Source organism: Malaclemys terrapin, chromosome 6 (genome assembly GCF_027887155.1).
Source record: "Malaclemys terrapin pileata isolate rMalTer1 chromosome 6, rMalTer1.hap1, whole genome shotgun sequence".
Taxonomy (NCBI): Eukaryota; Metazoa; Chordata; order Testudines; family Emydidae; genus Malaclemys; species Malaclemys terrapin.
The window spans coordinates 1,441,671-1,466,263 of NC_071510.1; the positions used below are offsets into that span (position 1 = coordinate 1,441,671).

Sequence of the window (24,593 nt, forward strand, 5' to 3'; positions counted from 1 at the left end):
GCTCGAAGGTGTGCTGGCCAGGCCGCAAGTCATTTCTGTGCCTCTTCCCTGCTCCTTCTCAGCATTTGAACATCATTTGACTAGTGTGAACAAGAGTCTATACTGGGGAGAGCCCAGGGTGAGAGAGTCACTAGACCCTGGTTATACAGTGCTCTGTCACGGCTCTGAGGTGCAGTTAACTTCACTTGCTGCAAAAGGAGCCAGTCCCAGAATCTGAACCAATTGTCCATCAGCGAGTATTTGACTCCCTATGTCCGGGATGGATGAATTGGGATTCTTGGCCCCTGCATTTGTGTTTCAAGCTTCACTCCGGCTCATCCCTTTTCAGCTGCCCCGTGCGCTCATCTCCTGCTCCTCACCCAGGAGTGCCACCAGCTTTTTTGCCGCCCTAGGCGGCGGAACGTCCCGCCCCCTAAATGCCACCCCCGACAGAGGTGGCGGAAAGTCTCGCCCCCGAAATACTGCCGACGACCGGGGCGGAACCCAACTGAGAGTGCCAATTCAGGACAAATTGCTCAAACAGGGCAGTTACAGCCCAAGGCTGGGGGTTTTCCACCTCTAAGGCAAACCAAACCAGCCAGACAGTGAAGTCTTGGGTCTCACCCCACTGGCTAACCACAAGTCACACAAGCAATTCCCTTAGACACTCCAGTTTCCCAGTATCACCACCAGTGCCACTTGATATGGGGACAAATGGTTATGAAAACCAATACCCCAGTAAAAGGGAAAAAAAGGTTCTCTCGATCCCGAAGGACCAAGCCCCAGACCCAGGTCAATATACAAATTAGATCTTACCCACAAATCAAGCTGTTGCCAATCCTTTAGAATCTAAAGGTTTATTTCATAAAAGGAAAAAGATATAGATGAGAGTTAGAATTGGTTAAATGGAATCAATTACATACAGTAATGGCAAAGTTCTTGGTTCAGGCTTGCAGCAGCGATAGAATAAACTGCAGGTTCAAATCAAGTCTCTGGAACATCCCCAGCTGGGATGGGTCATCAGTCCTTTGTTCAGGGCTTCAGTTTGTAGCAAAGTCCCTCCAGAGGTAAGAAGTAGGATTGAAGACAAAATGGAGATGAGGCATCGGCCCTTTATAGTCTTTTCCAGGTGTCAGAACACCTCTTTGTTCTTACTGTGGAAAATTACAGCAAAATGGAGTCTGGAGTCACATGGGCACGTTCCTGCATACTTTGCTGAGTTACAAGGCGTAACTGCCTTCTCTCCATGGGTCAGTTGTATAGCTGATGGTCCTTAATGGGCCATCAAGCAGGCCAGGCAGAGCTAACACCAACTTGTCTGGGATGTTTCCCAGAAGCATAGCGTAAGTTTGAAATACAGACAGTACAGAGCCAATATTCATAACTTCAACTACAAAACTGATACACACATATAGACAACATAATCATAACTAGTAAACCATAACCTTGTCTTAGACACCTCATTTGACCCCCTTTATAGAAGATTTGGTGTCACTACCGGACCTTGGTTGCAACCATGTTCTATATGGTCCCAGATTATATAAAAAACATCACACGGCCGAAAATCCGGCTGCTGCAGTCGCCGCCCCCCAAATGTTAGCGCCCTAGGCGACCGACTAGGTTGCCTAATGGGTTGCACCGGCCCTGTCCTCACCTGCCTGCTGGCCCTGACAGCCCCAGTTCTCAACACAGACACACGAAACCCGCCCATCTGAACGGGATTCATCCATGCAATCAGGAACTTCCACCCAAAGGAACTGAAGACAGGTGTGTCGTGTATCTGCTCCTCTATCCCTGACCCCTGTCCCTGGAGCGCCCCAGGATGCGACTGACGGGGTGGCTGGCTATTATGGAGGCACAAAGGGGTTGGGAGAAAATAATCAACAAGAACTTTTGCTGAAAATGCAAACCTAAGCTGGAAATCTGTGCAGGGCTGGGCTCAGCGAAAATGATCTTTTGAGCTGTTCTGATTAACCATGGTCCTGTATTTCCTGGGTTTGTATCGAACCCAGAAGCAGCAGTAGCATGAGGCTTTCTCCCAGGATTTCCATTAAGGCCAAACCCCAGATACGTCCGTAATTGGTGAGAAGGGCTGACTTTACAAGGGGAGAGGGATAGCTCAGTGGTTTGAACATTGGCCTGCTAAACCCAGGGTTGTGAGTTGAATCCTTGAGGGAGCCATTTAGGGATCTGGGGCAAAAAACTGTCTGGGGATTGGCCCTGCTTTGAGCAGGGGGTGGGACTAGATGACCTCCTGAGGTCCCTTCCAATCCTGATATTCTATGATAAGATTTCCAGACCACCCACATCCTACTTATCTTGAGACAAGTACCAACAGTTTGGACGCCTGTCCCAGCTGAACCTCTGCACTATGGAAATTCAGCACCGGTAGGGCTTCCAGCTTCCCTCCCCCTGAAAAAATCCCTCTTTCCAAACCTGCCCCCCAAACTCCCCCCTACGCACGCTCTCCATGCAGGCTCTGTCAGGAAGGCCAATTGGACAGGGCCTTGTGTCCTGGGGATGCACTGAAGGGCCATGGTCAGGAGGGGAATGGAAAGATTCAGTTTTTGGGGGGGGGGGCAACGCCCCTTCACATTCCCCCCCATCTTCACCCCTGCCAGTGGACCAGCCAGGACTACATCTTGGGAGGAGCATAGAGAGCTTTTGGGCCAGGTGCTGGCTAAAGAGGCTTGGAGCTGAGAGCAGGGAGGCTAATCCCTGCTGTTGGTTCCTGCTGTGTTTGGAGAAGCAGGACTCTGTATGTTCCTTGTAAATAAACAAGACATCAAAAAATTACCAGACTCCACTGCCAATTTCTGCTCCCCACTGGAACATCCCCAGGGCCCCAAACTTTGACTAGCCCCTTGGGTTGAAGAGGGACACCAATATCTTTATTGTGTAGTTTCGTTGCACGTCTATCTAATCTCAGTGGTTTATCAGCAACTAATTACTGTTGCAATGTTTTCTCATGTAATAACCATATTTATTAAAAACACAGAGGGCAGGTTTTTGAACCCAAACTCACCACTGCTAATACATGCAGGATTCAGATGTAAAGTCCTGGCTTTGAGTCATCCCCCATTTAAATGCTCAATGACAGTTGCTAGAAATCCAGTGTCATGATTCATTGATCACTAATGCCAAGGGGCAGTGGCAGGGCTGGGAGAAGCAGAGGTTAATGTGGGTCTAAAGTCGTAGTGAGTGACATGGCTTCCAGCGAGGCAGAGTGGAAGCGGGGGTCCAGTTATACACACCAATCACACTCTTCGTGTCATTCGAACGCACCGGCGGGGTCAGCTCTCAGCGTTTATTCCAGGGGATTTACCATGCAGAAGCCAACAGGAAGGGAGTGAGCAGAGTGGAGGCATTGCAGGGACTGCACTGATTAGGTGGGGGATGGCGCTCCGTGTCTGATCTAATCTTGTCTCCCCTTCTCAGCGGCGTGGTAGGTGGTGAGATAGTCCTCGCCGTCCCCAGAGTACCTGCCCAGCCTCAGCGGGTACCCGCTGGGCTCATCCTCGACACTGAAGATGTCGTACTCTGCGTAGCGGGTGTTGTTGGATTTGTCCTCCACCACAAAGCGGACCTTGTAGGTGTTCTGCCGCGTGAGCAGGGACAGGTACTCGTTGCCCAGCCAGTAATCCTGCTGCACTTTCCCAAAGCCGTACTTGTAGGTGCTCCAGGACTCCTTCCAGGTGATCTCTGTTTTTGTAAGAATTTCTTTGGACAACGGTCCAGCCTTTGCCTTCAGTGTCCATGTCACACCACACCACTCGAGGGGGAGAGCCTGCTGGCTGGATGACATGGACCCCGCTGGGGCTGTCCCTGGGAATGTTGCTGCAGTCTTTGGGGAACCCTGAAATGCCACGAACATCAGGTTAAGGGGGCAGGTGGGGGTGGGGGAGTGAGCACTAGCTAGCTCGATCAAATGAGCCTGGAGTAACTGGAGGCTGGGTTTTTAGAGGCAGGTCCTGTGTATTTCACAATACTACAGCCACAGAATCCGCCCCGGCCATTCCTGGCCACAGAATCCCGCTCCAGATCTTACACTTTCATTTTACCAATAAAATAAAATAAGAATAGTTTCTTGCTCTGCTGGTTTTGAAGAAACCTTGAAGAGATGAATCAAGTGTAAACCAAGGCTCTGTATCCTTCCTGAGTCCGTACTGCTGAAGAAATCGTTTGGCAAGGGTGGGGGAGACACTGCCAGATCCATCTCAGGGAATGTTAATTATGAAACCCATCAGTGACAATTTAAATGGGAGTTTTCAAAGAGCCTAAGGGAGTTTGACACCCGACTGTGATTGGAATTCAGTGGGGTATAGGCACCCAACTCCCTGTGGCGCCTTTGAAAATTCCAGACATCCTATCGAGGGGCTTGTCTTTGGGGTGAAAACTGCCCCTCCCCTCCCCAGGGTCCTCGCTCGAGCCTGAGCCCCCCACCTCCCCTACCCCCCAGACAATCCCCCTGTGTGACCCTCCCCCATAGCTGAGCCGAGGGGGAGGAGCTGCTGAGCTCTGCGGGGGCAGGGGCTCAGGGCCACCTCTGGAGCTGGTTCGGCCCCTGGCCTGCCTGGGCAAGCCCCTGAGCAGCTCCCAGAGCCGCTGGAGGTGTGGGGAGAAGGGAATGAAAACCCCTGACAAGGAGGAACTGGCTCTCCCTGCTGCCTGGACTCTGGGGGCAAGGCTTCTAGGCATGAGCGAGAGATCCCCAGCTGTTAGCCGGGGCTAGCCCTAGTATAGGAGTTGGTGAGATGGAAGGGTAGAACTCCCAGCCAATTTGGGGGCGGTGCCTGGTTCCCACACGCTGCCCTGCGGTTGGCACCAGCGCTCTTCAGTCACTGCGGGGGGCTTGGCAGCCGTTACCGGAGAAAGGGATAACGAAGCTGTGTAAAGCAAACAGCCAGTCGAGCAGCACCTCCCGCATCCCGGCTGGCCCATTCCCAGGCGCTGGAGGCCTGCGAATGGGAGTAGTGGGCTCACTAGCGCAGGCCGGCCTTGGGAACCCTTCGGAGAACTCAGCGTTTCTTTGGGCCCAGCGCTGGCGGGGGGGCGGGAAGGTGCATTCAGTGGATAAGTGGATCTAGGGGTGACCCCGGCATGGGGGAGAGGAGCAGAATCAGGCCCACGATGCCCTGATCTCGGATATGGCAGAGATAGAAGCTCTCCGACGGGTTCTCTACTCACCCCTCTCGACCTTCTTGTGGGCCAGGGCCCCGTTGCCCTGCACGGGGGCTACGCAAAGGAGCGCCATCATAGCGCAGAGAGAAGCACGAGAGAGCTGGACTGGAACCCTGCAGGGGACAGAAACCGCTGGACATGAGACCAGGAGAGAGTTTCACAAGTGCCTAAATCCCGCTAGAAGTCACTGGGATTTAGGCACTTAAGTGACTTAGCCACTCCTGAAAATGTTACCCTTAGACGCTAAGGCCAGAGTTTTCAGAGGGCTCAACTACTGGGCCAGATTTTCAGAAGAGCTCAGCTCCCAGGTAGGCACCGCAGGACATGGCTGGATGTTCAAAGGGGCTCAGCATGGGGGGGGTCGGCTCAAGTCTCTGGAGACGGAGTGAAGCCCACCATTCTGTCTCCGTCTCTGCAGCCGGCCCGATTAGCACACAGCTGGCACCCAGCTGCATGGTAAAAACCTTTCAAAGATGGCCTGGCTCCCGGGTCCCGGGCGGGTCAGGGCCGGCTGGAGCGCTCCCTGTGGTGGGGAAGGAGCTGCTGCCTCTCTCCCCGTGCTGCACCGCTGCAAGGGGAGTGCTGCTCGGAGCAACCCCCTCTGTCCCAGCTCCCCCCATCCACAGTCACTACCACCAGCCGGAGGGCAGTGCCCGCTCACCCACACAGAGACAGCAGCTGGGCAGCCTCCGGCAGGGCTCTGCCCCCCCTCAGATGAGCTCCAGGTGAGAGGGGCCCAGGGCACAGAGCTGCTGTGTGCCCCACGCCAGGCATGCTGCCCCCTGCACTGCAGCCCAGCAGCCCAGCAGCCCAGAGGGGGACACGCTGCTGACACTGCAGCTGTTCTGTGGGCCCAGCTCAGGCCAGGCTTAAAGTGGGCAGAGTCACCAGGGGCCACAGTCCTGGCCCAAAAGAGTTCAAAATGGAGCCGGGTCCCTGAGGGGTGCACTGTAAGCGCTGCCCTAGCAAGGGCATGGCCATTTATTTCAGCCGGGATTAACATAGACACCCCTCCCCCTCCCCACACATGCTTTTCCCAGGCCACCTTCAGCACTCAGCGCAGGGATTCACAATGACCTTGCCGGGATCAGCAGCCCAGAGCAATCCAGACTCTTGGACAGAAACCGGCTCATTCACCCCCCCACCCCCCAGGTATATCTATCCCGGCCCTGGTATTACATCTTGTGTAGCTACAGCCCACATAACGCAGAGCACGGCATATGCAGCCCCCAATGGTAAATAGGTTGAGAACCCTACAGCAGAGGCTCACGTGTGAAGCTCCAGAGGTCCCAAGTTTGATTATAGCTGCTGCCGGCCCATGACAGTTGCAAAATGGCAGCTTTTTGTGGGGTGGGGCGGGGCGGGGCGGGGCGGGCAGGGTGTGTGTGTGTCAAACCAGAACAGGCAAAAGCCGCACTGGAGTCCGGCACCGTGCTTTCTGTCAGCCATCATTGTATTCATGTGGTGTTGCAAAGTTAGAAAGTCCACAACTAACCCCAAAAGTGACCGTGATACAAACGTGCAAATGAATTGGAGAGAGAGAGAGAGAACACCGTGTAAACGACACACTGAAACACACTGTTGCAATGGAAACACTTTGCCCAGACATGATCCCCAGACAGATTTCATTGGAAACACCTTCTTTTTGGAGCTGCCTGGACCCCAAATTCTTCAGACAATGTCACAGCCCAAGTAACTGTGACACGCTGCCAGCAATCTCAGGTATCCTTGTGAGAGACAGGAGAGATGCGTAACCCCATGGCAGGCAAAGGGTTAAAGCTTTAAAGGAGAAGGATTTCAGTGAGTCTGACAAGCCAGAACTACAATGTTTGGAACTGAAGTGAAATAACAATCTGGAGTCACTCATCCTTGAAAACACGCCTCCCCTTCTCCTGACGCCCCAGAGGAGCGGGGACGCTGCCAGCTAGCAGCCGTTCACACACTGTAATAGTCTAAGACACAGAAGGCCTGAGTTCGACCTGTGACCTTGGAAAACTCATTACACTGCACCATACCTCAGTTTCCCCATTTTTAAAACATGGTTTATGCTAGTTCCTTTGTGTTCTAAAGTACTTTGGCCCCAATGCCTAAAGGTACCTGGGGCAGGGCGGGAGGATTCCTGCCTAGGGTCCAGCAGAGCGCTGGGCAGGGAATCCCCGCCAGGCTCCTGGTACCCCATGGCCCCGGGGGCACTCTTTACTCACCAGGAGGCACTGCCAGACTCCTAGCGAGCCAGGCTCATGCTGCAGCATGCACTTGCTGGGGGAAATGCTGCTCCGTTTCAAAGCAAAAGCAGCATGTACCTCACTGCGCCCCCATCCCTTGTGCCTCGGCCAGGCAGGGTCGGGAAAGAAGAGGATGCACCAGGGCTCCCCTCCCCCTTGTGCACCTGCCCGGGCTGAGGGGCGGCACTGAGAGGAGTGCAGGCTGCCCCTCTCTATGCGGTAGTTACTGCGTCTGTCTGGGCACGTTCCTTCCTGTGCCCGGGCACTCAGGGCACATGGTGTCCCACAGCGGCCACATAGCATACCCTGCCACTGCACCTCCCCCACGTGCCCACACCGCCTGGGGCTCTGGTGCCCACCACCAGGCTCTGGCCCTACATCTCCAGGCTGTGTGAAATACTGGGCATTTCAATAAAACTCACCCATTCCGACGCTGCAGCTGAGCGGGCGAGTTAGCAACCTGAAGCGTCCCCCACTTCCACATCAGAAACCAGAGCCGGGGCTCCATGCCTTTATGGGGAAAGCGCCACTCCACACCCAGCTTATCTTGTTTTCTCAACCGCTGGCCTCAAGCCTGGCCTGTGGGCAGGGAGGGAGCCCCCTCCGGAACGTCTGCCCATCCTTTATTTACCGCAGATACCAGATTTCTTGGGCTCCCTCCCTCCTCGCCGAGAACGCCAACGTTTCTGAAGCCGGGCAGGTGTGAGCCAGGGATTTAATTTCTCAGTGGGACTCTGCGGCATTACCGTATCATCGGCCTTCCAGACGAAGGACGCACTAAATGGAGAGGATCAAGCCAGAGGAGATGGCAGGAACGGGGGTTGTGCAGAACGCGATGGGGGTGTAACGCTTGTGCCAGGTGGTATTGGCAGTGACAAGGACGAGAATCAGGATCTCGGGGTTCCTCTTAGCATTGCAAAGCAGAACCAGCTGGAGCGCCCCTCCCAGAAATCTGGGAAACTGACCAGCACGCCCCTAACAGGCAGCTGTTCCCCCGTCGTGAGCACTGAGTCTGTGTCTAACACCGGAGAACTTTTATTTAGAGGAGAAAGAAATGCAGCATGAACTGGGGAAACCATCACAAGAGTGACTCAGAAGTATGTGAACTGTGAGTGAAACGCCCACTCTACAATCCATTGGGCAGCAGCCCCTTGCCTCAGTTTCCCAGCTTGGGATGAGAGAGTCCAATGGACGAATGTCCCTTTGGCACACCCCTCCCATTTTCCCTCTGCTGTCCCCTTACCCAGTTTACGGGCCCAGCTCAGCAGAGTTTGAGAGTTCAGGAGGGGTTCGGGGGGGGGGGTGTTCACCTCCTGCCCCAGGGAGAGAAGGGGTGGGCCAGGGATGCCTCTGCCTCTGCTCTGCACCACTGCTGCTCCATGCTGCCGTCTCTGCCTGGAGCTGCGATGCCATGCTGTGAGGGGCCTCCAGCCCGGAGTGAGTCCAGCTCTTAGTGACTTCCCTGGCTAGGGGGAACCTCGCTGCTGCTCCCCCCTGTACTGTCTTTCACCACAGCACCGGCTCTATGGTGCCCAGGCAAACCGGCTTCACAGTGTTTTCAGCTCTAGGGATCACTGAGAAGAAACCAGGACTTCCAGCTGAGTCCAGTCAGCTCTGTCTTTAAGCACTGGGCAGACCCAACGTTTTGTAGGCGCCTTTCACCAAACCCACACACCCGGTGGGAACCCCTCTCCCCACCCCCCTCGGACTTTCAGTTCCATTTGGTATCACTAACCCCTGCTTAGCACGTGGGGTTACAGAGACTGAACCCCCGCTCCCGCCATTGTCCCGACAGGTCAGCGCCGGGTAAGGAGATACCTGAGTAGGATGGGCTGGATCGAGACCGCGCTGCTGCTGCATCTGTCCCACAGGGAAGAGGATCAAACTGAATTTATTCAGCGACTGTCAAGGCAGCTGCTCTCTGTGTCCCAGCTCTCTGGCTGGGATACAGGGGGCAGGAACTGGTGCATTAGAGGGAACAGCTCCCCGTCCGTATAGTACTGGAAAAGAGCACCCAGGCGGTTCACCCGCATGCACGCTTCTCGACCCTGCAACTTGCCAGCACCTGGCACACGCCATCGAAATGTGCAACAAAGGACACAAGATGGGACCTGTTTATTTTGTTGCACGTGGCACCAGTTTGCTTAGTGTGATGTGCTCCAGTCTGCTCATTTGGGGAGCAGGTTTTGGGATGAGGGGGAGTTTGTGCTGTCACACAAACAACGAATGAATCTCCCACATGCAATTCATGCTACCTCTTCCCCCCCGCCCGCACACCCCGAATGCCAGCTGCAGCCGATCCCATAAGTCGGGCTGCCCCAACAAACTGGTAAAGCAGCTTCCAATGGATTCTGGCTGATTCTGGCTACGCATCTGTGACGAACTGGGACTGTTCTTACTGTGGTCTTTGAATGCGGACAGGGGAGTGTGGCTCGGATAGTCTGCATTGGGGGATGGGAGACTGACCGGAGAATACCTGAGCATGTAACATGAGAACCCAGGAAGGGGTTAGAGGCCAGGTGACACCTTTGCCCGGGAAACTGAACAAAGGCTGTGGGAGGGGTCCCTGAAGGGAGAGTTTCAGGAGCTGGCTGGTGGAATGGCTGGGAGGCAGACAGGGCTCTGACCTCCCAAGGGGGCTGGGGTGCCCGAGGACCCCAAGATGGACCTAACTGAGGGGGTCCTGTTTTCTGTGCCTGCGGGACCTGTCTTGAACTGTGTCCCTGTCGTCTAAATAAACCCTCTGCTTTACTGGCTGGCTGAGAGTCATGGTGAATCGCAGGAAGCCGGGGGTGCAGGACCCTGAGTCCCCCCACACTCCGTGACAGGATCACCCCCATCAGCTGGATGTGCTGGGCCGACCCCATGCACAACAGGGGCAGCAGCGCGGCCGCCCTCACGCTCTGATTGTGACTCGGGATTGTGGGGGCTTCTCACCTGTCCCATGGAAACGTGGCCAAAGGCGCCAATTGTCCCTTCATCAAAATGGCGCCATCTCCCACTGCTGCCAGCGGGGCTGAGGCCTGCGCGAGGGCCGCCCCGTCCCCACGCTCTGTCTGCATGTGGCAGGCAGGCTGCCCTCCTGACGCTGGCTGCCACCTCCCGCTGGGCTCCAGGAGGCTGAAGCCGAGCCCACAGGCAGACTGGCTGAGGCCATGGTTCAGGGCCTGGACAGCGCATGGGGACTGTGAGGGGATGTGGGGGGAAGGCTGAGCGGGTTGCAGGGGGATGTGGGGGCAGGGATAGGGGGCAGGCTGAGGGGGACAGAGGGATATGGGCATGAGGGAGACAGAGTGTGTAGGGGGAACGCTGACAGGGGTAGTGGGTGTGGGGGGCAGGGAGAAGGCTGAGGGGGCCAGGGAGTGTGGGGGGCAGGGGGAAGGCTGAGGGGGGCATGGGGATGGGGCAGAGGGGAGGCTGAGGGGGTTGGAGGTGATCATGTGGGATATAAGAGCGGCTGAGGGAGGTGCAGGGGCATGTGGGGGTAGGGGGCAGAAGAATGTGGGGGTAGGTTAAGGGGGCCGGGGTGTGGGGAGCCGAGGGAGGCTGAGGGGGGTACAGGGGGATGGGGACAGGAAGGAGGCTAAGGGAGGCAGGAGGGAGGCTCAGGGAGATGTGGGGGGCAGGGGAGAGGCTAGGGTTTGTGCGCAGAGGACAGTGCTGGGGCTGGCAGATGGGGGGATCATGGCAGCTCTCCCAGCCAGGGAGGTGGGGTGCCCTTCCTCTCCCAGCAGACGGGGCTGGGCCGTGCTGCAACGTTCCCAACTCTCAGGCAGGGCTGGCTCTAATTTTTTTGCCACCCCAAGCAAAAAAAAAGAGTGCCGCCCTCCATAGCGCCGCCATAACACACGCCCTCAGCACCGCGACGCCACCCCACCTCCACGGAGCGCTGCGTAGCCGAACACACCCCCTGCCCCCCCCGCGAAGCGCCGCCAAACAGAACCCCCCCCCCCCGCGGTGCGCTGCCAAACACACCCCACCCCCGCGGAACGCCACACCGCCGAATCCCCCACCCCCCGCGGAGCGCCGCACATCCAAACACCCCACCGCCGAGCCACGCTGCCAAACAGTGCCCCCGCCCCCACGGAGCGCCCCGCCGTGCCGCCACACCCCCCCCCGGAGCACTACTGCCGAATCCCACCCCCCCCAGTGCCCCCCATGCGCCCAGCCGATGAAACAAAAACAACCCACCCCACCCCCAGCGACCAAACTCCCCCCCTCCAAAAAAACCACACCACCCCAAGATTGGCCGCCCCTTACCAGATGCCGCCCCAACCACGTGCTTGGTCGGCTGGTGCCTGGAGCCGGCCCTGCTTTCAGGGGCTGAGTGCGAGTCCCGGGCTTTGGACACCAACAGGAGGAGCTGCCGTGATAGTGGGAGAAGCTCCTCTGACGCCGTGATGTTCAGCGCTGGGCCTGCGGGCAGAGCTCTGTGCGAGAGCCCCGGGGCTGAGGGCACAGACCTGCCCTGCTCTCCCCGCGTGTCTGACCCCATAGCAGAGAGGGTGCCAGGGCAGGGCACGGGGGACCTCAGCAGAGGAGAGGGCGGCGGGAGGCAGAGGAGTGTTGCTGCTGGGTGCAGACAGTACCAGGCAGTGGCTGGCAGTTCCCCTGCCTTACGGGGAGGAGAGGGGAAATGGAGTCTCCATCGGAGCAGCCAGCAGGAGCCGGGCATTACAGGCTGACTTTTCTACCTGGGATGATCACACCCTTTGGCCGGGGAGTCAAAAGCCGGATGTAAAAACATGCTCTGATTTGTTTTCTTTTTAGAACAAGGAACCCACCAGCCTCACTGTTCCTTCTCCCCCCTCTGGTGAATACTGGGTCAGCCGCACGGACAAGCCAGTCTGGTGCCTTGCTTCAGGGCTCAGTTTCTTCTTCAGCTGAGGAGAAAGGAACCATGGAACAGCAACGTAACGTCACATTCCCGTTCCCCACCTGTCCTGTGGGGTCTTCTGGCCTTTAGAGCTACTGGTCAGGGCCTCCCCCAGTCTGCGGGGGGCCACCGGGCCTGCTGGCCTCCTCGCAGCCTCTGCTGAGGCTACAGGAGAGAGGCCTCTTCAGTTTGCAGAAAGAAAGAAATCTCTGGGGTGAGCACACGGCAGATGTCTGTTTTCCCAGGGCCAGATGCTGCCACCTGGTCACTGGAAGGGCCCATGTGACCTCTGACCACAGATGAGGGAGGACGCCCAGCCTGGCTAGACAGATTCCTTCGTGCCATGGCTGGGGACAGAAGCCTGCAGCCAAAGCTCACACTGCAGGAAACAACCTGCAGAGGCCTTTCATCTCCCCAGGGTCAGACGTCACCACTAGGAGAATGTGAGCGCCGGAGCACTGGGGGAGCTGGGCTGAGATGGCATCCCAGGGCACAACCACCTGTGTCAAGTCCATTCTGATTCCACGCTCAGCAAAGATGCAGGGAGCTGTGCGGTCAGGAGAGGCGCTGGTCAGAATTTGCCAGTGGAACTGTTTTTCCATCAGAAATTGCCAGCTTGTCAAAATCCAAACGTTTTGTGGGAACACGTCGATTTGGACAAACCTTCAGACAGAAAGCAGGCAGGTTTCGCACGGAAAGCTGCTTGGCTCCCTGCCAGCTCGCCCGCCTGCCCACCTGCTTGACAGGCTGATGGGGGGCCTGGGCTTCCAGGCTACCGAGAGAAGCCCTGGCTCCCAAGATCCCAGGGTCCCCGAAACCCTCTGCTCGCAGGGGTAATGTTCTGGTTACTGCACAGCTCTAGGAGGAGGGGAGGTATCCGATGCCCCACAAGCCACCAATCCTCCCTGCCAAGGTCCCAGTAACTACGACAGCCTGTGAGAACATCCTAACCTTTAGGGCACTTTCCCTGCCAGGTGAAAGGGTGCGAGCTGGACCCCTCCCTGCCACCAGAGTCCAGCACTGCCGAGAAAGCCAAGTGTGGACTAAACTAAGCCCCTGGTTAACCCTTTCCCAGGGGAATCCAGAAGCCACTGATAATTGCAGGCTACATGGTGACCTCTCTCCCAGCTCACTCCCCGATCCTGGAATAGGGGTCGGTGAGTCCTGGACGAATGCCGTTCAGCTGGGAACATGTTCCCCCTTCTCGTGCCGAGGACTACATGAGATGGGTGTAGTGGGCACTCCCGATAAAGGGGACAGTGTGACAGCTGCCTTTCAAATAGGCCCAAGGCCACAGCACCCAATTCCTCTGCCCCCCCAACTTTCTTCGCTGCTTTAAGGTACAATCACAACCTGCTCCGCTGACACCTCTGACTCCTGAAAGCCCTAACGCTCCAGGGGAGCAGGCCGTGCCCTGCCCTGCCCTGGCTGTCCCGGGTGTTACCTCGGAGGGAATCGTTCCAGATTCCAATGGGTGGCAGGTCTAGGGAAGAGCCTTATCTGGGGGGAGGCTGTACCAGACCCGCCCGACCCAGGCAAGCTCCCAGGTACTCTCTGCTAGGGGCTGATAAGGCTCCTTAGCAGTTTCTCTCCAAACAAATTCCAGTTCAAGACACCTGAGAGCTCCACAGCAGGGCAGCATCCCCAGAGCGCAGCAGGGCGGGGGTTAGGGGGAGCAGTGGGTAGCAGCACCTGCCCCTCGTACGGCAGGAGCGAGAAGTGCCAGCCTCTCTGCACAGAGGAGCAGCGTTCAGGCTGCGCCAGCCGTGCTGCGGTGATGGGTAAGAGCGGGCTCAGAGAGCCAGAGGGTCTGTGGGGCAGCGCTGGACCCTTCTGCTCCGCACTAGGGCTGAGTGGGCGTGTTCAGCTGGGATTGGAACCCACCAGCACTTGTGGGTGTGAATGTGGGGCTGGAACGCAACGTGGGGCGCTCCCACCTCGCCCAGGGGCGACTGGGGGGAAGGGCAGAGAGACACCTGGGCTGAGACCCCCAGCTCCAGGGAGACAGTCACTCCTGCCCAGCCGGGTTAAATTGCCCAGCTCTGTGACAGCCCCCCCATCCCCGAGGGGTTCCCCCCCCCCGGTATGTCACAGCAGGGTAATGTGCGTACTGAACGGCAGGGGTTGCCAGAGACTGGCTGGGAGAGGCCTTTGGGGATGGAGGAAGCAGCACTAAGGTACATGCCAACCTCCCTACAGAGGAGGGGCCGTGCCCCGCAGGTGTGGGGTGGGTCATTGTCTGGCCCAGGCCCTTCCTAGCAGGAGGCCGAGGCATTTTCTTCAGGTCACCTTCCGCTGCAGCTTGGCCACGGGCCCCCATAGCCACTAGCCCAGCCAGGGATCCCAAGTGGGGATTCTCACGGCTGGCTCCTCCCTGCCACCAGCAGCTCCTCACTGCCAGGGAATTCCTGAAATCCTGTGTGCCCCCCCCACCTCTTGGGGCTGTGAGTGCCCCCCCGGACAGCCCCCCCCCCGAGCTCTGAGTGCCCCTGGCCAGTCCCCCTCCCAGACCCTGGGGCTGAGTGACCTTGGCCAACCCCCGTCCCTTCAGCAGGAACTCCCAGTACCCACCCAGCCCCCACACCTCAGGGTTCCCCTCCCTGCAGCTCTGTGGCCATACCCCCACCAGGGCCTGCTTTAGGCCAATTCAATCAATTCCCCTGTATCGGGCCCCGTGCCCAAGCCCCGGTACGGTGTACCGGCAAGAGCCGGTGCGCTGTACCAGGGTGGCCCGGCTTTCCCAGGGGGCAATTTAAAGGACCTAGGGCTCCCAGCAGGGGCCGGAGCCCCAGGCCCTTTAAATTGCCACCAGACCCCCACTGCTGGAGCCCTTGGGTAGGGCTGCGGGGCTCTGGGGGCTATTTAAAAAGTCCGGGGCTCCCGCTGCCTCTACCGCCCCGGCCCTTTAAATAGCCACTGGAGCCCCGCCGCTTCCCCAGGGCTCCCGCGGCTATTTAAAGGGCCGGGGCATTAGAAGCAGGGGAGCCCTGGGCCCTCTAAATAGCCCCCAGAGCCCTGGGATAGCGGGGGGCTCGGGGGCTATTTAAAGGTCTGGGACTCCAGCTGCCTCTGCTGCACCCCGTCCCCGCACCAGCCGCTGCTGCACCCCTGCCCTGCCCACAGCCAGCCCCGTCTCCAGCCAGCCCTGCACCCCCTGCCCACAGCCAGCCCCTGCTGCACCCCTGCCCTACCTCCAGCCCTGCCCCCCCTGTTCTGCCCGCACCAGCCCCACCCCCCTGCCCTGCCTGCAGCCAGCCTTGCACCCCCTGCCCACAGCCAGCCTCTGCCGCACCCCTCCCCTGTCTCCAGGCAACCCCTGCCGCACCCCCCTGTGGCCCTGCCCAAAGACAGCCAGCCCCACACACCCCTGGCTCCAGCCAGTCCCGCCCCCCTTGCCCTGCCTGCAGCCAGACCCTACCTCCAGTGAGCCCCTGCCCTGCCTCCAGCCAGCCCCATGTCCACTGGTGCCCTGCAGTTCCCAGGGCAGTAACCCTGCACACCTGCTTCAATGAGGGGGGCAGGGAGCAGCTGGGACCCACACATGTGCACACCACTAGGGTGACCAGACAGCAAGTGTGAAAAATCGGGACAGGGGGTGGAGGATAATAGGATCCTATAAGAAAAAGACCCAAAAATCGGGACTGTCCCTATAAAATCAGGACATCTGGTCACCCTAGCACACCCCCAGGGAGTGGCGGGGACCCACACACGTGAAACGGAGCTCATTAATAACCGATCAACAGCATATATGATGCAATGTACATAATATATAATTTTATTATTTATATAGTTATGGAAAGTAAATAATACATGGAAGAAATTAAAGGCTTTTTTTCACATTTTTTTTTTTTGTTAGTCATCCCTGCCGGGGCCCCGCCAAAAATGTTCGAATTGGGCCCCGCCCTTCCTAAAGCCGGCCCTGCTGGAGAGAACAGGAGGATTCAGTCAGCAGGGGCTGCCGATCCATCCCATTCACCAGGGCTGCCATCCTGCGGCTTCAGCATTAGTGGCTGGGGTGACTTGGGGAAAGGTCTCAGCCACCCCACATCCCACTTCACTGCTGCCAGAATCCCTCCTGCCCCCCCGCTACAGTCCCCTCCCTACCCAACCTGGGTGGGGCTGGAGGAGAGGGGTCTGAGAACTTGAGCTGTGGAGTGGAGGTGGAACAGCTGTCAGGGGCACTGAGGGGGAAGTGGCAGGAGCTCCCCGTACAAGGAGGGGGGTTGCCACTGGAGGTCACTAGGAAGGACAACAAGACTCCATCCTGGGGGTCAGGAGGGGGAATCCATCCCTCAGAGGTGGGCAGGGGCTGGGTGGAAATGCTGCTGGTTCCAGGGGCCGTTAATCCCCCCTGATTCCTCGGAGGCGTCTGAGTCTCAGACAGGTTCTCGTTCCCTTGCAGCAGGAGGACGTCACGGCCAATGTGATGCGCCAGCTCCGTATCATGCGGCACTTGCGCCAGGTGCCCGAGGCGCTGCAGGGCCTGTGCCTCTGAGGCCACCAGCAACTCCGGCTCCCTGCTGCAGGTACTGCTCTGGCTCTCTGTAAATGGGGCGCTAGTGGAAGGGGAAATGGAGCCCCCTGGCACTCACAGAAATCCTCTCCCTTCTCTGTGGAGCAGGGTCCTTTCCTCTGCCCCCAAATTCCTTCATCTGGGACAGGAGCACTTTCCCTCACACCCATTCCCCTCCCCCCTTTCCTTGATCTACCCCCATCCCATTCCCCCTGCGCCCAGGCAGAGCTCTGCCTGCCCCATATGGTGCAGAAAGGCCGTTGTGTCAGGGCCCCACCCCTAGCCCCACTGAAGCTCAGAAAGCTCCACTTTTGAGGAGGTGGCGGTGGGATAGAGACTCAGGGCTAGCTTCACCTCCTGCCCTTTATTCTCCCCTTGGCCCTTCTATGGGGTCTCTGGGTGTGAAATGAATCGGAGCCTCATTCCCAGCTGCCTTCCAGGCCCTGGGGTCTGGCACAGCCTCCCAGATGGGCGCAGCCTGCAGCTGAGCCCCGTCAGGGAGCAGTGGGGACAGGTCACCTCGTCCCATCCAAGCAAGCAATGCTGGGGGTCAGAGAGGCTTAGATGGGAGACCCTGCTCTCTCATGGAGGTAAGAGCCACTTACTCCTTGGGGCATGTGGGTCTCTTGGGGGAGAAATGGGATCCTGGATGCACAGCCTGGCTGGAAGCTTCCCCTGTCCCTGGCTCCCAGCTCTGGGAGAGCGACGCCTCCATCATCGTGCCACCCTGGTTTTGTTCCTAAGAAGAGGCTCCCCAGAGACGTCCTGGAACCTGGACTCCTGAGAGCGTTTCCAGTAGGAGGCTCCGGCCCCTCGGGCATAAAGAGAGCATCAGGTAGTCTCGTTCACATGGCATCTCCGGTCTCCAGCCCCACTTCCCGCAGCAGGGCAAACGAAGCCATCAGCTCCCAGAATCCCAACTCTTTGACCCCCTTCCTCTCAGCAGTGGGGTTTCTCCAGCTCCCTCACCACACCTGTCAGCCTCTGATGATGAAGGGCCTGAATGTCAGAGTCACCAGAACGAGCAAACTCCAGTTCCAGGCAGAGGAGCCTGTGCGTACTCAGCCCCTCTGGAATCCAGGTGTGAAATGGGGAGCAAGGACCCCAGCCCAGTAACAGGAGGAGTGGGCAGAGCAGGCCTGTAACTGGGTGCTTTCCCCTGGGCTGCACAGCCTGGGGCTTAGCCAAGCTGATTACAGAATGAGCCTGAACTGAGAGGCACCATATCCGCCCCCGGAAAGAGCCAGACTTCAGTGGTGATACAGCCCAGCTGGGGCAGCAATAGGATTGAGAACGAGGTAGGAAGTTCAGAGCAGCACGGAAAGCCTGAAGGGGAACTTGAGAAGAGAGGTTGGAAAAGTGCAGCAAAGAGAAAGGTGCAGACCTAGCTGTTGGGTCCAGGGCCCTGAGCTGCTATCATTGTCAGGGTGGGACTGGGTTCCCCTACCGGCCCCAGAGGAGGCGGCGTACACGCACCTGGAGAGGGTTCCCAAGCCCAGCAAGGGGGCTACAGGCTGAGTAAGTGCCCCAGCGATGGCAGAAGGACTTCTGTCTGTGGAAAGACCTCTTTGGACTTTTAGTGTGAGGCAAGCTGGGCCCCAGAAGGGTGGACTAAAGGTGGTGACCTGGCCGGAGTTACCAGGCAGAAAAACTGCCGTGGTGCTGGAGCGACCATGGATGGGGGACGCTAGCCCAGCGAGAGGGCTGTGATGCCATGCCTGGCCGCCGGGGGGCACCTAACGATGAGTAGATTCATTTATGATTGGCATAGTTGGCAGGATTGAGTTCCCCCTGTGATCCGTGAGGGAAGTCTTGGTTGCTGAAGGAATCATAGAATATCAGGGTTGGAAGGGACCTCCAGAGGTCATCTAGTCCAACCCCCTGCTCAAAGCAGGACCCATCTCCAGACAGTTTTTTGCCCTGATCCCTAAATGGCCCCCTCAAGGATTGAGCTCACAACCCCGGGTTTAGCAGGCCAATGCTCAAACCACTGAGCTATCCCTCCCCCCAGCAGGTGTATCAAGGGACCAAGCTGGTCGCTGGATTTCTCACTTCAGTTCCAGGGACTGGCTAAGGAGATCTAGGGGTTTCTCCAGCAGCTCCTAGAAAACCAACAGACGCAGAAGGAAGTGCAGGTGGAGCTACAGACGCAGCAGCAGCAATACCTGTGAGAGATCCTGCAAAGGGAAATCAACCCAGGCTCTGCTATGCCCATGGACAAAAAGAGCAGAGAAGGAGAGCTTGCCTGGGCTGTGCTGAGAAGGTTAGCCCAGGGAGAAGGGCATGAGAAAGTGTACAAGCGTGGCCTAATGCCAAGATGGGAGCAAGAGTTCTTTGTTTTGGGGGCAGAGAAGCAGGCCATATCAAAAGACACGGCCTGCTTAGGAAATTGCTGAGTGGCTGAACGAGGGGCCAGGGCCCTAAGAAGTTAGAAAGAAAGGAGAAGGTGTCCTCTGACACAAACCCCCATGAGGCAGGCAAGGTGGAGGTGGCTGGGGTGGCCATGGACCTTGCAGACCCTCCACCAACACACCCTGTCAGGTGCTGCAGGGAGATGAAGGATGAAATGATTGGCCCAGAGATGAAGCAGACTGGAGGAGGGACAAACACAAGGGTGGAGCAGTCCATGGTGGGTTCTCAGACCCTGACCGAAAAGGTTTTGGCAGATGCAGCGGCAGTAGCAAAAAGGCAACAGAAGACGCTAAAGGCTTCAGAAGAGGCTCTGCAAGCAGCTGTTCATGAGACTGAGTGGCTGCAGGAAGAGCGTCGGGATACTGCAGAAGAGAAGGTTTGCCCCGAGCAAGCTGGCAGTGGATCTGCAGACACTGCGCACAGGCTGTACAAGCGCGCAGCCGGTGACAGCGATGAGATGAGAAGGGATGAAGTTTGGAGAAGAATAGAACTTGCCCCCGCGTGGGCCAGGTTCTAAGGAGGGGGGTATATAACGGGGGGCTTGGCCTGTGGGCTATAAAGCCTGGAGCTAGGCCAAATGGATTACAGAGTGAGCTCCAGCTGAGGGGAAACCAGGGGAAACCGCAACAAAGGTACAGGAGCAGGCCTAGCTGTTCGGTACAGGGCCTTGGGGCAGACCCTAGAATCCAGGGTAGGACTGGTTCTCCCACGGTCTCTAAGGAAGGGGATGTACAGGGCCATAGAAAGGGCTACCAAGGCCAGCAAGGGCAGGCCGAGCCAAAGTCAGGCTGAGGAAAAGCCCCCAAGGGACAGAGGATCTTGTTTCAGTTAAAGACATTTTTTTACTTTTTGTTTGGGATGAGCGCGACCCAGGAAGGAGTGGGACTAAAAGATGGTCGCCTGGCCGAAGGGCTGAGTTCCCAGCCAAAAACCTGCTGGGGGGCGTGCTAGCCCAAGATCAGGGAACAGGTTGTTTGCAGTCCTGCCACTGAGCGGTAACGTGATCCTGGCCAGGTCACTCTCCCACCTGGTGCCTCACTTTCTCCATCTTTGAAATGGGGATCATCCTGACCCACATTAAGAAAGGGTTTGATCCTCTGCTCTTGCTTCCCAAATCCCTGCCCTCCTTGCCCCACACAGGCCTCTGCCCTGTTGCTCAAACTCCCATGCACATGTTAGTGCCTGTGTCACCCCCGCAACTGCAAGGTCTCATGTACAGTCCCCTGCCAGCAAACTGAAGCTGCCACTAGATCCAGAATAGGAATCGCAGTTCCTGTGCGCTGCCCTGAATGGAGTCTAGACTAGGGTTACCATATTTTGTGCCTCCAAAAGGAGGACACTCCACGGGGCCCTGGCCCCGCCCCCAGCCCCGCCCCCTCCCCCCCCGCCCCAACTCCGCCCCCTCCCCAAAGTCTCCGCCCCCTCCCCTGCTTCCCGCGAACATTTAATTCGCGGGAAGCCTGGGCAGGTAAGGGGGGGTGTGGGGGGAGGAGGTGCGGCCCAGGCTGGCCCCCCCGGCGGCTCCAGCCTGAGTCGGCTCGGGCCCTGGGGTGCCGGCCCTGGCTCCCGGCCGACCACCCCCGGCCCGCCCAGCACTGCCGGCCGGCCCCCGGCGGCCCAGCGCACCCCCCCGGCTCCCGGCCCCGGCAGCCCAGCGCACCCCCCCGGCGGCCTGACCCCGCGGCCCAGCGCACCCCCCCGGCGGCCTGACCCCGCGGCCCAGCGCACCCCCCCGGCGGCCCGGCTCCCGGCCCGACCCCCCGGCTCCCGGCCCCGCGGCCCAGCGCACCGCCCCGCGCACCCCCCCGGCGGCCCGGCTCCCGGCCCGACCCCCCGGCTCCCGGCCCCGCTGCCCAGCGCACCCCCCCGGCCCCACGGCCCAGCGCACCCCCCCGGCGGCCCGGCCCCGCGGCCCCGGCCCGGCTCCCGGCCCCGCGGCCCAGCGCACCCTCCCGGCCCCGCGCACCCCCCCGGCGGCCCGGCTCCCGGCCCGACCCCCCGGCTCCCGGCCCCGCGGCCCAGCGCACCCCCCCGGCGGCCCGGCTCCCAGCCCGACCCCCCGGCTCCCGGCCCCGCGGCCCAGCGCACGCCCTCGGCGGCCCGACCCCGCGGCCCCGTCCCGGCTCCCGGCCCGGCACTGCGCCCCTGGACCCCGTCCCGGCACCGCGCGCCCGGCCCCGCGACCCCGGCCCAGCCCTCCCTCCCGATTTTCCCGGACATGCCCGGCTTTTGGGGATTTCCCCCCGGACGGGGATTTGAGCCCCCAAAAGCCGGACATGTCCGGGAAAATCCGGACGTATGGTAACCCTAGTCTAGACCCTGGACATGGGGAAGGCCAACGCTCACATCCAGGTAAATCGTCAACCTACTCCTCTGTCCCAGGAGCAGGAAGGCCTCTGGTTCGTGCTCCCCTCGGTAGCACGACAATCACCTTCACCTCTGGGTGTCTCGTCCTGGGAGCCAAAACCAACTGGACTATCTGCCCCATCTCCTAAACTGCCCTGTCTTTCCCTCCTTGTTCTTAGTGCTCAGCCTGGCCCCTTCCCAGCTTGTCCCTGATCTTTAAAGGACTCTCCAAGCCCCTCCCATGCCTGCTTCCCTTGGGTCTCTCTCCTGGCTGAGCACAGGCTGCCCTTCTATCTCTCAGCAGGCCTGGGTCCTAGTCACAGGCTGCGTCTTGTCACGTGACCCCCACACTTATTCCCTTCACCCTAGGGAACTGCATCACCTGGGCCAGGTGCAGTTGAGCTCCAACCCCTTTCCTGGCCATCTCACCCTGGGACAGGTTGAAACTGGAAACCTGTGGGTAACAGTAACTGGTTGCTCGCAAAGGTGCTGAAGACACAATGGAACAGGAAATCCTTTGCCCTGGATTGAAATTATTCCGACTGAAAGTGAGTGAGAGAAAATAGGTTCAGAGTTCTCTTCCTAGCAGCAGAAAATGTAGCGATTGATAGAGGTTCAGGTCAGAAAGGACCATTATGTGCATGTAGTCGCCCCTCCTGTATAACTCAGGGCCTAGAATGTGACCAAGTGGTTCCTTCAACCAACCATAGCATGGGACTGAGCCAGAGCACGTCTTTTGGAACGATATCCACATGCAGGAGAGCCAGCTGGCTACCAGAAAATCTCTCTTCTGCAGTGATGTGGGGTTAAGGGACATGGCGGAAAAGACATGGAGGCTGTGACTAAACTTAGAGCAGGGTGGGAAACTGAGACACAGTTGGGACCTGTCTACACTACAAGTCTGTCGTGCATTTGTAAGCTTCTGACCCCCACATGTTGTTCAGAGCCTATGGACAACACAGCTCCTAAAGTGTGTTTGTTCCGTACTTATCCCGTATGTACAAGCAGGGCTGGACGGCCTTTCTCACTGTGCTGTGGGGAGCAGGTCCTGGGTATTAAGGATCTGAAGAAGCTCTCAAGGACTAATTTTTTAAAATAATTTTTATCAATGAATTGGGAGAAAACATACAATCACTGCGGATAAGATTGGGGGGTGACAAAATACAGGCAGAGTGGTAATTCCTGATGGCGAGAGGGCAGTGATACGGAGCGATCTGGCTCATTCGGCCAGCTGGACCCATTCAAAGAAAACAAGTTTGAGCAGAGCCGAATGCAAGGTCCTATACGTAGCCACAAGGCACGCCGGCCACACCTCCAGAATGGGGACGTGTATCCAGGAAAGCAGTGACTCTGAAAAGGATTTAGGGGCCGTAGTGGAGAAGCCACTCAACATGAGCTCCCAGTGTGATGCTGTGGTGAACAGGGCTAAAGCCATCATTAGACGAAGGAGCAGAGCCGTGAGTAGGATAGGGAGGTGACACAGCAGCAGTGAGACTGCTATTGGAATACTGCCTCGAGTGTTGGTGTCCTCCTTTGAAAAAGATGGTCCTAGAAATTGGAGCTGGGGCAGCAAAGAGCCACCAAATGTTCTGAGGGATGGAGAAAAATGCCTTCTAGTGAGCTATTGAAAGAGCTCAACCTGTTTAGCTTATCAAAAGAAGATTGAAAGGTGACTTCACTGAAGTGTTGAAATGCCTTAATGGAGAGAAAATATTGGGTATTAAAGGGCTCTTTAATCGAGCAGAGAAAGGCAGAACAAGACCCAATGGCTGGAAGGTGAAAAGAGACAAATTCCTATGACAAATAAGGCACAAATATTCAACAGCGAGGATGATTGACCACAGGAAGAAGCTAGCATTGAAAGTGGTGGATTCTCCATTTCTTGATGTCATTAATAAAGACTAGATGCCTTTCCGGAATGTGTTTGCCCCAAAAGTAGCTATTGTGGTAGACAGGAGGCCTGTGATATGCAGGGGGTCAGATTAGATGCTCTAACGGTCTCTGCTGCCCATAAAGTCTACTCATTTCTGAGAAACCGAGTGTAGCATTGGGAGCAGCCTCTGCTTATTAAACAATCAGTTTGTCAGCACCTGCAGGACAATTTGGTTCTTAGGACTAGTGAGCATGGACTTGTCAATAACAAATCATTCCAGACCAATCCTAGCTCCTTCTTTGTCAGGGTTAGGGGCCTAGTGGAAGTGGGTAAACAGTAGATGTGATCTATCTTGGTGTTAATAAGGCTTTTGACACAGTCCCATAGGACATTCTCACAAGCAAACAGATGCTGCTTAGCACTGTCAGAGCAGTGCTGGGGGATTATCCCAGCACTTTCCAATAGTGGGAAAGTATGAAATCCCCATTTGACTGCTGGGGACAGAGCCTAGAGCGGGGAGCAACTTACCCCAAGTCCCACAGGTCAATAGGAAACCAGCAATGGAACCCAGGAGTCCTGACTCCCAGTTCCCTGCTCCAATCACTCCAGCGGAGCACACTCCCTCTCAAAGCAGGGGGACCGGACATGAGGGCCTGCTTGTAATTGCCAGCTGTGGGAGGGAGTGTGCAGCAGTGGTTAGTGAAGGGGCCTGGAAATAAGGACTGCTGGGTCTATTGCAGAGTGTCACTAGGAGCAGTGCATAAGATGAGGTGTCCTATCATGTTTACTCAGATCAGACTAGGACATAATAGAATGGCTGAAATAGTTTATTTTATTTGTATTGTATTATTTTGCAATTGTTAAGATCAGCATCTACTTAGCTCAGACTGAAGCATCTTATCTAATTTTTGAGATCTAAGTGTCTCCTCTTTGAGTGTGACAAAGAATTTTCATTGCCACTTGTTATGATTTCAAGAAACAAACTGGTTTAGTTTGAATAGGATTTTCGGTCAGAAACGGTTTCAATGAAATTTCCCCACCATCTCGATTCCTGGGCTCTATCTCTGCCTTTCGGTGGGGGGGTTGCTGTCTGTTAGAACAGAAGTCTGATTTAGATAGGGATAGAGACCTCTTCAATGTTTTTAATGAAGTAAATACTAATGGGAATTGTGTGATCATGGGAGACTT

General features: G+C 57.4%; 2 protein-coding genes across 2 annotated transcripts in view; one reads left to right on the forward strand and one right to left on the reverse strand.

Moving 5' to 3' along the window:
• Positions 1-2,940: 2,940 nt before the first annotated feature.
• LOC128839677 (fibrinogen-like protein 1-like protein) lies at positions 2,941-7,914 on the reverse strand. The gene is made up of 3 exons (XM_054032878.1): positions 7,808-7,914; positions 5,167-5,273; positions 2,941-3,835 (listed from the first exon to the last, which is right to left on the reverse strand). Exon 3 carries the CDS (start codon positions 3,782-3,784, stop codon positions 3,395-3,397), a length of 390 nt encoding a protein of 129 aa, XP_053888853.1. The 5' UTR covers positions 3,785-3,835; positions 5,167-5,273; positions 7,808-7,914; the 3' UTR covers positions 2,941-3,394.
• A 6,109-nt stretch (positions 7,915-14,023) lies between these two features.
• The window catches only part of LOC128839676 (fibrinogen-like protein 1-like protein), a 32,958-nt gene continuing 22,388 nt past the window's right edge, over positions 14,024-24,593 (forward strand). Inside the window, exon 1 of the mRNA XM_054032877.1 lies at positions 14,024-14,042. Coding sequence (XP_053888852.1) covers positions 14,039-14,042 — 4 coding nt within the window. The 5' untranslated portion in view covers positions 14,024-14,038. The remainder of the gene's footprint in view (positions 14,043-24,593) is intronic.